Genomic DNA, 12,256 nt, shown 5'->3' with positions numbered 1-12,256 from the left:
AATACCCCGACTAATGAAGGCCACATCACCATAAGCCTTCTTAACAACCCTATCGATCTGTGTGGTAACCTTGAGGGATCTATGGACGTGGAGACGTCCCACCTTTTATCGCCCACCTCCAAATTTTCACATAGTTAACAAGCTGCGAGTTCAAAGAGAATGTTTGGGGGTACGGTGGTGTGCTAATTGTCACTGTACAGGTAATACAGAGGCCTAGACACAAACTCAACACCCACAATGGAAGCTTGAGAATTAGAGATTGCACCTCAATGGGAATTGATTCAGGCTATTTGGCTGTGCCGTCCATCACAGTTGCAGAAGATTTTGCCCTAACTCAAACTCTCTGTGCATCAAGGAAAGAGGTCATTACCAGAGATCAGGCAAAGATCATGCCAGACCATGAGTGAAACAGAATGGGCAGGAGATGGCCGGCTCGAAGAACAGTGGGTGCATCTTCTTCAAGAAGGGCACACCGAAGGAGCAACACCTTCTTTGGATGGGTTTAGACATCAAGAATGAGCTGGTCTGGTGTCTCAGCGACTCCCCTGTGGGATGTGAATGTTTTAATACCTTCCAATTAATGAACTTTTTAATACCCTCCAGCACACAACAGCACATAAGCTCCAATATTGGAAATATGGATAAGGTTAATGTGCAACATCCCCACCTACTCATGGGAACTCTTGGCCCAAAATGGCAAGGGAGGACACAGAAGCCCCACATAAATGGCAGAAGAAGCACACGTTTTCCCCAACTACCCATCCACTTGTCCTATGAAGCACCTCCTGCCTCAATTGTGCCAGAGTCTACCAGTCTGGCCTCAGCAGCCACTGTAGAAGGGAACAAAAGCAATTCCTTCTCACCCTGAGGGGAAGGTGGTGAAGAAGACAAAGAAGAAAAAAAATCAGGGAACATGCAAGATTCCTTCATTTTCAATTGTCCCAGATTTCTCTCCAAAGCAGCTTTGCACTTCTGATTCATTTGATTCTTCATATTCTATCTGTAGTTACAGTTTCACTCCTGACCTGTATTCCACTGATTCCACCATTTGCTGAAGCCTTGAGATCTCTTCATTCAGATTCGGATAGAGATGCAGGTCCTTTCTGGCAATAGTATTCAGGTCCTATTTAATTCAAAATAAATAGACATGTAAATAAATAAATAGATTTTTATCTGCAGGTCCTGCCCAGGTTATGAAAGCTCCACTTATGGACATCCCTGACACACAAATGAGGGTAGGAAGACCGACGGGATAGATTTGCCCACTGTCGCGGGGCTGCAGACATCTTCTACCGGGTGGGAATTCGGTTTGCGACAATATCATTGCATCTTGCAGAGGAATCTGAATGGTTGAGTTAAACGCCCGGGCTTAACTACACGTTGCCCTTGGTTGGCCTACAATTATTTATTGCTGGGCGGCCGCATTTACGACTTACAGTTACAAACAGTTCTGAGTAACAGAACTCTGTTGTAAACTGGGGAGGACTTGCACGTACTTTTTTTGAACTGTTTGGTTATAGTGGATATAACCCACTACTTGTTTCAAAGTAACAGCAAACCTGTCTTTGCAAAATATTGGATTTTGTCCTTGTGAAGAGAAAGCAGTAATTTTAACAACATAAGAAATAGGAGCTGGAATGGGTTATTCAGCCCTTTGAGTCTGGTCCACACACCTTGTGCCTCATCCACTCTGGTCTATTTGTCCCTTGAATTGCTTCCTGTCTGAAATATCTGCAGATTCTTGAACAAACTCATCAATTAAGTGCCCAACAGCTTTCTAGGACAGAAAGTTCCAAGGATTCCCAATTGGAATATTGAGTATTCAAACCTCTTCTTATCTCAGTCTTAAATAGCTGATAAAAAAACACGATGATGCTGGAGGAACCCAGCAGGCCAGGCAGTATCCATGGAGAAAAGCAGGCGGTCAACGTTTCGGGTCAGGACCCTTCTTCAGGACTGAAGATAGGGAAAGGTGAAGCCCATTATATAGAGGGGAAAAGCAGAGCAGTGATAGGTGGACAAAGGAGGGGAGGCAGGGCAGGGTTTTGTCCACCTATCACTCCTCTTTTTTCTACCTATCACTGCTCTGCTTTTTCCTCCTATACTCAATACTTTGATTTATGAATGCCAGGATGCCAAAAGCCTTCTTTACAACCCTGTCTACCTGTGACGCCACTTTCAAGGAATTATGTATCTGAACTCCCAGATCCCTTTGTTCCTCGCACTCCTCAGTGCTCTGGCGCTGTAATAGCATTACGCTAACCGCTACGCTACTGTGCCTGCCCATCTCCCTGGCAGCAGTGAGCAGATAGAGACTGCTGTTAATTCCGTCAGACCGCATGCCCAACTTCCCTGCAGGGAGCAGCAGTGTGTAGATCTTGCTACAGCACCGGGGCAGTTGTGCAGCCTGGTCTGTCACACTTCCAACTTATCAACAACTGGCCAACTGCGGTTTCTCTAAGTACCAAGAACCAGACAGTTTCCATTCGAGCCAGGACTGTGCAACTCGAACTGGCTGCAAGTCTCACGAGACTGACGCTGCCAGTTACTGACAGCACAGAAAGATCTGTGCGGGGGATGTGTTAACAGGCAAGTTCTGAACATCCTGGGGTCTGTGTGGTCCTGATAACACTGAAACCGCAGACAGCAAAACTGAGTGGAGCAACAGTTTGGCAGTTTTCATTTGCCTCATCCAGAATATCATTACAATGTCTGCCAGGTTCTTCAGCTTCCACGAGATTGAGGGAAGTGGTCTCAGTTTACAGCTTCCAGTCATTATAGTTCCTGATCCACAACTCCAAGGTCCCTGCCTGTTTTCCACTCATCCACAGTGACATCCACTGGCAGTCGGTAAAGCACATAACTCTCATTCTTCCTTGTATCTTGCTCTCCCCACTGTTAGTTCTGTGGGTTCTCTGTGTGTGTGTGTCTGTGTGTGTGTGTGTGTGTGTGTATATAAAAAGGAAAGAGAGAGAAAGTGTGTGTGTGTGCGTGTGTGTGTTAAAAGGGGATAGAAAGTGTGTGTGTAAAAAGGTAAGAAAGAAAGTCTGTGTGTGTGGAGGGGGGCGCGGGGTGAGAGACTAAAAGGAGAGGGAGAGAGTGTATGACAGTAAGAAAGTGCGCGTGTCCCTCTCTCATCATCATATGCCTAACTTCCAGTCGTTAACCCTTGGTTCTGACCACACATGGTCCTGGAGGCCCTCAAACCCCATTCAACAGCTTCCCACTGAGTATTTTCTGTCCTCACGTCCTGTTCAATCCCCCCCTTTGCAAACTGCTCACAGGTAGTCAGATGTAGTTGGAAAGCAAGTACTATCTAAATGCAAGTTGTTGCTGATGCATTAAAGACAGTAGTTGGATTGCTTAGTCAGTGAAGAGTTACCACTGTCGCTAGTTTCTCTGAGATTATGGGCCTATGATTATGGTCAAAACCTGTTGACACCTGGGCGACAGTTTATAATAGGATGCACTGCACACACTGGACTTCTGAGCCTCACACTTCAGTGCAGATGCAGTGAACATGTGGGAAGTCAAAGCTGCCATATAAGATATCTTTATTAGTCACATGTAAATCGAAACACACAGTGAAATGCATCTTTTTGTGTAGTGTTCTGGGGGCAGCCCACAAGTGTCGCCACGCTTCCTGTGCTAACATAGCACGCCCACAGCTTCCTAACCTATACGTCTTTGGAATGTGAGAGGAAACCGGAGCACCCAGAAGAAACCCATGCAAACACAGGGAGAATGTACAAACTCCTTACAGACAGTGGCCAGAATTGAACCTGGGTCGCTGGTGCTGTAAAGCGTTACACTAACTGCTACACTACCATGCCTGCCCTCTCACCTCTCATCATGCCCCTGGACTTACCATAAATTGCTGAGCGGAAGAGCTGGGTGCACTTTGTATCTAGCCCCTCAACATCACTCCTGCTGGAGCTGACACAACCAGCATGGCCCCATTCAATGGGATCACTAAACTTCATTCAAAAGGCAAGTCTTAAGCCTTTTGTATATCTTTCTTTATTTCAATGTACACTTATGTTTCAAATTAATTATACATTTATTTAAAAGTTCTGGAAACGTAATGGAAAAAAAAGTTTCAGAATGTCCCTGTTCAATTGAAGACTTGCTCAGTTAGGCAACTTGGTCAGCATGGATAAGTTGGGCCAAAGGGCCTGTTTTTTATGCCGTAATTCTAAGATTTGGAAAGAGTAGGAAATGCCCTTGAAAGCACAAGGTGTCAGAAGACGGGGCCTTACATCCCACCACCGACAGCTTGCTCATGGATTACATGCTTTGTAGGAGGCTGCAGTAGCAAAGTTGTCAGTGCAATGGAAGCTGTACACCACTCTAGGCTTTAGTTCTAACATGTACGTCTATTTTAGGATAAGATATCTTTATTAGTCACATATACATTGAAACACACAGTGAAATACATCTTTTGTGTAGAGTTCTAGGGGCAGCCCACAAGCGTCGCCATGCTTCTGGCGCCAAAATATCATGCCCACAACTTCCTAACCTGTATGTCTTTGGAATGTGGGAGGAAACCAGAGCACCCGGAGGAAACCCACGCAGACACGGGGAGAACGTACAAACTCCTTACAGACAGTGGCCGGAATTGAACCCAGGTCGCTGGCGCTGTAAAGCGATACACTACCTTGCTACCTCTTGGTTTTGGGCCCCTCTTGGTTTGGAAAACCAGAGCAATGGAACTCTGCACTTGAATTTATTATAGCCATTACATCTAAACAATAATGCTGGATACTCCTGAACATTAAACAGTCATATTTCAAAGTTCACTCTAAACAGGCAAATAAATTCTGGGTGAACCAGGTCTATGTTTACCTAACTGCAGTCGGAGTTGTGGACTTAAGGGAACAGGTCAATCTTTATAAAATAATAAAGAAGTTGCATCACACTCTACTTACTAAGTGCATTACCAAGGAATGTGCTAATTATAAGACATAAAATTTACCTCAATAAAAACCTTGCAAATTTCAATACAGCAAACACAGCCGGTTGTGTCTAAACATGGCCTAGAAATCCTAGTGGACCCAAGTGGGTGAGCAAGATGGTTGCAGCAGTATTTTGGATTTGGACCAACGTCAGTAGGCCCTGGGACATTATCATTGATAAAGGGTGCCAGCCGGGATTTATACTGGGAGCAGGGAGTTGAGGGATGCTGAGTGCAGGCAATGGTACTTGGAGGATCAGGGCTTGGGGTTGGGTAGGTGACTGCAAGTGTTCTGTTCTTGGGGATTGGGGGTACTTGGGGCTTGCTGGAAAGATCAGGACCAGGGAGGGGGGGGGGGGGTTGTGATGAACAGGGATATGAGGATAGGGTGTTTGGGGAGAAGGAGTGGTGGGGAGATTGGGGAGATTGGGGAATCCACTGCAAGTCTAGGCCTTGGGAGGGAGGGAAAGTCAGGAGTTAAGTTGGGAACAAGGGAATTGTTGGGAGCATTATTGGAAGCAGGAGCAAGAATGGAAGGTTGGGGCCTTGGCTAGGGGGGCTGGGGGTTAATTCAGGTGAAAGAGCGGGGAGGGGCCAGTGTGAAGTGGGGATGGGCATGGACCAAATGAACCATAGCCCTTCCAATCAGTGCCGTGCTGGGGTCTCAACTCTTCTGCGATGCTCCAAAAGCAGCACAACATGGAGAAGGATATAAAGATAGACACAATGAGTGTGTGAAACCCCTCAAGCATGCAAGAGGAGATCACACAAAGAAGTGCTCAGATAAATTGTTGTTTCAGTATGAAATGAGCTGGAAATAGTAATGACTGTGTTTCATCTAAGGAAAATCCATCTGCAGCCACTTAAACTGGGAAAGGAAGTGTCATGTGACTGAATTTCCAGGCAATAATTCAGTCAAATAAAGTGATTTTTCTCCCACTGTCATCACCCACCATCCTCCTTTCCTTGGCTAAATTAAGATAAGATACCATATCTTTATTAGTCACATGTACATCAAAACACAGTGAAATGCATCTTTTCGCGTAGTGTTCTGGGGGCAGCCCGCAAGTGTCGCCACGCTTCTGGCGCCAACATAGCATGCCCACAACTTCCTAACCTGTATGTCTTTGGAATGTGGGAGGAAACCGGAGCACCTGGAGGAAACCCACACAGACACGGGGAGAATGTACAAACTCCTTACGGACAGTGGCCAGATTTGAAGCCAGGTCGCTGGCGCTGTAAAGTGTTACGCTAACCGCTACACTACCGTGCCTTCTTGCATTGAACAACTTCTGCTTTAACTCTACTCACTTGCTCCATGTCAAAGGTGTAGTGGTAGCAAACCATGTGGGTCTTACTGCAGGGTATGTGGAACAACCCTTGTTTCAGTCTTCCTCTGGCCGTCTCTCTCATCTCTTTTGCCAGTACATTGATGACTATTGGTGCTGCTTCCTGCTCTTGTACAGTCCTCGAAGGTTCCATTGGCTTTGCCACCAATATCCTCCTCGCTCCCACTTTCACACAGTCTATGTCTGACTCTTTCTTTCCTCGACTTTTGTATCTCCTTCTCAGGGGATGGGTTAGCAATCAACATCCATTAATGGCCATGGACTCCCACAGCTATTTTATCAATAGCTCCTCCCACCCTGCTTCTTGTAAGGACTCCAGTCCAATCACCAGTTCTTTTTCACTCCATTGTAAATGTTCTCATGATGATACTTTCAATACTAGTGCTTTCATGATGTATTCTTTGTCTTTAGCAATGGTAAACCTTTCTCTGCCATAGGTAACTGGGCTCTCAGAAGCATCTATTTCCATTTTCCTCACTACAACTCTTACTGCCTCTCCTTCAGACCAGAGCAGAGCCGGGGTTCACCTTGCTCTTTCTTTCTATTCCATCAGCCTTCACTTTCAATGGATCATCCTCCATAAGTTCTATCACCTTCAACATGGAGTTCAACCTGGAAAAGTGTGAACTGTGGATGTGGAAGGGTGGGTTAGTAAGTTTGCAGATGACATGAAGGTTGGTGGTGTTGTGGATAGCATGGAAGGTTGCTGTAGGATTACAACAGGACATTGATAGGATGCAGAGCTGGGCTGAGAAGTCGCAGATAAAGTTCAACCCGGAAAAGTGTAAAGTGATACACTTTGTAAGATTGAATTTGAAGGCAGAATACAAGGTTAATGGCAAGATTCTTAACAGTGTGGAGGAACAGAGGGATCTTGGGGTCCACATCCATGGATCCCTCAAGGTTGCCGCACAGGTTGATAGGGTTGTTAAGAAGGCGTGTGGTGTGTTGGCCTTCACTAGTTGGGGTATTGAGTTCAAGAGCCGACAGGTAAGGTTGCAGCTCTATAAAACTCTGGCTAGACTGACACAAATCGTTCTCTCTGTCTCTCTCCCCACAGATAACTGGATGGTGGGAAGGGCAGGTGTTGTAACTCCAGCCGCATCAGGGGAAGGTGCTGTGAGAAGAGGAGTGAGTGCTGGTGGAGATAGAAGAGTGAACCGGGGAGCTATGAATGGAACAGGTCCTTGAAATGCTGAAAGGGGAGGGGAGAGGAAGGTGTGCCTGATGGTGTCATCATGTTGAAAGTGGTAGAAATTATGGAGGATGATATATGTATTTCTAACATTTTCTGTTTTTATTTCAGATTACCATCATCTGTTTTTTGAATTTTCTTCCCAATCCTCTTCTCCCTCTATTGCCTGACATTGCTGAGTGCTGCTGGGGGGTTTCCCATGTATATCTGCAGTCCCCAAGGTACCATTTTACAGTCTCAAGTCTTGGCAGCAAGTGACAGGGTCATGGACACTATCACAGCCAAGTCCTGTCTTGTGCATAGCCATGGAGTTTTCTTTTTAACTTCAAAAATAAACTTTACTCATAAAGAAATACATACAAGAAATACAAAAACAGTGCATGGCTTTCTTTATATTCATAGTGTTATTGGGTCTATATCTTTGTAGTGTTAACACATTCATTGTACAAGGCACCATTGTCACTCTTGTGGACTCTTTGGGTGATACATTCATCAAGTGCTTGAGAGGCTTTTTACACAAGGTTCAATGTCTAGTAGTGGCAGGACCTTAGACTGCACAAGCCTTTGTGTTGGCTGCATTAAGCTTCAGTGCATCTCTTGGCACGCACTCCTTTAGCCTGGACTGTGCCAGTCAGCAGCACTCCCGTACAGACATCTCGTTGTGCTGGAAGACCAACAAGCTTCGGGCAGATCAAAGTGCGTCTTTCACCCAGTTGATGATCTTCCAGCAGCACTTGATATTTGTCTCAGTGTGTGTCCCTGGGAACAGCCTGTAGATCAGAGAGTGCACACAGTGGAGTTGGCCCCAAAACCATTTGAGTTTGTGATATTTATAATATTTATAATAGAATTCTCACAATTTATAAAGACACATGGATTCCCTGTTTACACAGAGGGACAGGGATTCCCTATTATAGCAATAGTGTCTAATGTAACAAGATGATATCAAGATGAGGAATTAAGCTACATTGAGTTGGATACTAACTCTCAAAAATGGGAGGTTGTGGTTGTGTTAGGAGTCAAAGTGCACAAAATCTGGAACTGGAACCAACACTGCCTCTGAGCTGTTTGCCTCTGTTTTAATGTAAGTGTGCTGAGTGGCCAATCTCCTCATAAAATGCAGTTGGTCATTTAAATATTATAATGTAGCTGACTGTCTTCACATCAAGCCATTCCATTCTTAAGTATAGGTGACTGGGAAACAAGGCAGGACATTTCAGAAATGCACACATCTGGATTTCAAATCCTCATCCTCCCCAATCCCAAACACACTTTCCACACAGAATTAGCCTCCAAACTAAAATATGAGCCATTACTTCCAGCAAATGAATTAAAGAGCTAAGTAGGGCGTATTCATTTCTGAAAGATGACAGTATTAACTCTATTTCTCTCTACAGACATGGACCAAGTGTTTCTATCATTTGTTTTATGGACTTTTTAGCTGCAGTTATGATAAATGTGCAATCATTGAGATACAAGATTCATATTTTATATGAACAAATCGAGACAGCCACCTACCTTGAGCAACTTTACAGCCTTTTCATCTTCGAGAAGAAGATCCTTGCATTTCTCTGCCCAATCGACCGTGATCTTCAGAACCTTTTGCTTCTTCAGTTCCGGGTAAGCCTCGTTACAGTTTTCAGCTCTCTCAGACACACTTGTACAGTACGTAACACACTGTTAAGGAGAACAGCTTTCACATCTTGAAAGGCAATCCAGTCATAGCTCAATTGAAAGAGCATTAGGAAAAATTAAAATAATTGCATATTTTCCATGTTAAAGATGCTATATCAATGCATGTTGTTATTGATGATACAATGAGAAATTGTGATGGCATCTTTTATTATGTTGTAAGATTTGTGCACTGAATTTCTTAATGATTGAACCAGAAACATGATTTAATAGGTTAAACCTCATTACAAAATTAAGGGCAGAGTCCTCAGCGCATTGATCAGTGTTAGATTATAACACGGTCTCCTGAAATCTATTCACCCATTCCCTAATTGCCTTTCTCTCCTGAAGACACCAACTCTGGTGAAATCTGTTCGTTGGGTGTGTTGTTGCTTCTAGTACCTGGGTCCTCCACCACACGAGTCTTAGAGATGGGAGAGGGGGAAGGAGTGAAGCGGTTATAGTTAAGCCCAAACTTATCCTCTTTCCATGAGACACAAATGCACTTGCTTATGCTGGATGGAGATTGTGAATGGGGAATTGTTGGTGATCTTATTCCCTTACTTCATTCTAAGGGTGTTGAGCTTCAGCCTGAAAAACTCACAGGACCAAAAAACAGAACCATGGAAGAACTCAGTGGGTCAAGCAGCATCTGCGGAGGCAAAAGGTGTATGTCGATGTTTCGGGTCACGACCAGCATTTGCAGTCTCTTTTGTCTCAACAGGACCCCTGTTATTCCGAGTTCCCCATCAAACAATACATTAAACCCCTGGGCTCAGAAGCATCCTAATAATCTTCCTCCTCAAATGGAAGACATCTCTGCAAGGAATCGAAATCCCCAGATTGCCTGCAACATCCTGTGTTAGTGCAAGCTGCCCTGCTGAGGCATTTCATACAGCAACAGATCGTCATTCAAGGAATGTGGAGTCTGGCAGCCACAGCAACGTTGCTACCACATGACTGGAGTGGTATTTAGTGCAGGAAAGAATGAGAGAGGTTTGGGTTAGAGAGGCTGATTAGGATTAGCATTGCTCTCATTTGGCATTCCTTGGATCCTACTCATCAATGGACCTGTCTGATCATCGAGGATTACCCAGGTTAATGGAAGCAACAGTACAGATGTACTCAGTGGGGAAGTGCATGACCTTGAAATGCTAAAGGGTTCCTGACATCATGCCAACCTTTGTTGAACTGATTGCAGAGAAGAGGGTGGTCATGCTGAAATGTCTACTGAGCACCACTCCTTTGGAAAGTGTTTGTGGTTGGATTGGGCTTTGCTGCTCCCTCTCACCGTCGAGCCGCTCACATGCGAGTCTGCTTGTGGACTGAGAGCTGCACTATGGCAGGGGTGTGTGGTGTCAGGAGGAGTTGGTGAATGAGAGATTTATAGCCACACTGGAGGCTTGGAAAGGCTCATAGATAGTGGCCCGAAGCTCACTAGAAATGAATCACCAAGTCTCATCTGCATGAAATTAGTAATCTGCAGACATTGGTTGGATTTTCTGATCAGTTCACCAAACAGCTAGAGACTTCATTTGGCTCTGACACTGGATCAGGCAATGCCTAATCCCTGAGGCTAACATACTAGATGGTGAACAACTGAAAGCAGTGGGAGAACATGTGCACAGGTCATTAAAATGTCAAGGACAAGGGGCTAACAAAACTAATGAAATGGACTTTTTATCCAGAGGCCTAACCTGCAAGGAATTTGAAGTTCTGCCACAGCAATGCAAAACCCTGTTATCCCTCAGCAGAGCACTGTGAACAGTTCTGGCCACCACTCCTCAGGAAGGACATAATGACCCTGGAGGGTTATTAACAGAATATGCAACAGGCAATCAAGAGTGCCTAAGACCATGGATGCTACTATACTCTGCCGCCGTGGGCTTGAAGCAGGCATTGAGGCACTGAGCAAAGACTCTCTCATCTGCCATAAAACTCAAGGGGGAAATGCTTTGGAGAGGGTGCAGAAGAGGTTTACCAGGATGCGGCATGGATTAGAGGGGATGTGCTATGAGAGAGGTTGGACAAACTTGGATTGTTTTCTCTGGAGCATTGGAGGCTGAGGGGAGACCTGACAGAAATTTATAAAATTATTAAAGGCATAGATGAGCAGACAGCTGGTATATTTTTCACCAGGGTCAAAATGTCTAATACTAGAGGGCATGCACTTAAGTTGAGAAGGTGAAAGCTATTTTTTATTTTACACAGAGCAGTGAGCACCTGGAATGTGTTGACAGGGGTGGTGGTGGAGGTAGGTATGATAGAGGTGTTTAAGAAGCTGTTAGATAGGCACATGAATGTGCAGAGAATGGAGGGATATGGATCATGCGTAGGCAGAAGGGATTTGTGTGATTAGGCATCATTAGCTTAATTACTTCGGCACAACATTGTGAGCAAGGGGCATATAAAAGGAGAGACTGGGCCAATCAAGACCACAATGAAAATTTACTCATGGAGGCAGAGGAATGATTGATGTACGAAACATCATTCATCTCCGAGGAAGAAGATGCTGCTGAAGTCTCAACAAAGGAATACTTTGATATTCTGGATGGCTAAAAATTGTTTAAGAGGACGTACTTGAAGGGCCTGATGCACTTAAAGTGCATCACCTGATCCAATCTTCGGTTGCTCAGGGAAGCGAGGGAGAAAATTGTAAATGTTAAACCCTTGTTCAAAAATAGGTGTTGGGATAAACCCTGCAATTTACAGACTAGTCAACTTAATCTTAGTGCTGGGGAAAGTTCCAGACACGATAATCAGAAACAGAAGTAGCGGTGACTTGGACAAGTTTAAATTGATTAGAGAAAGCCAACATGGATTTGTTAAAATTTCACCTCAATAAATTTGATAGAGTTTTTAATTGATACAGTAACGAGGAGGGTCAATTAGGGCAATGTGGTTGATGTGGTATATATGGATTTCCAAAAGACATTGGACAAGTTGCCACACAACAGGTCTGTCATCAAGACTAAAAGTAATGGAATAAAGGACAGTGTCACACAGTGTGGAAAGAAAATTGTCCAATTAATAGGAAGTAAGAGTGGTCATTTGCAAGTTAAGTGTATAGCGAATTACTCAGGAGGT

The 12,256-nt window shown here is 44.5% G+C and overlaps 1 protein-coding gene across 1 annotated transcript in view; it reads right to left on the bottom strand.

The window, feature by feature from the left end:
- The window catches only part of rapgefl1 (Rap guanine nucleotide exchange factor (GEF)-like 1), a 93,197-nt gene that overhangs the window by 33,913 nt on the left and 47,028 nt on the right, over nucleotides 1–12,256 (bottom strand). The window contains exons 4-6 of the mRNA XM_052038376.1: nucleotides 10,461–10,506; nucleotides 9,017–9,175; nucleotides 1,026–1,123 (exon numbers count right to left, since the gene is read on the bottom strand). Coding sequence (XP_051894336.1) covers nucleotides 1,026–1,123; nucleotides 9,017–9,175; nucleotides 10,461–10,506 — 303 coding nt within the window. The remainder of the gene's footprint in view (nucleotides 1–1,025; nucleotides 1,124–9,016; nucleotides 9,176–10,460; nucleotides 10,507–12,256) is intronic.

The sequence above is a fragment of the Pristis pectinata genome, chromosome 25 (genome assembly GCF_009764475.1).
Source record: "Pristis pectinata isolate sPriPec2 chromosome 25, sPriPec2.1.pri, whole genome shotgun sequence".
NCBI lineage: Eukaryota > Metazoa > Chordata > Chondrichthyes > Rhinopristiformes > Pristidae > Pristis > Pristis pectinata.
Note: the sequence above shows the minus strand (reverse complement) of the source record. Positions and strands in the feature narration are given on the sequence as shown.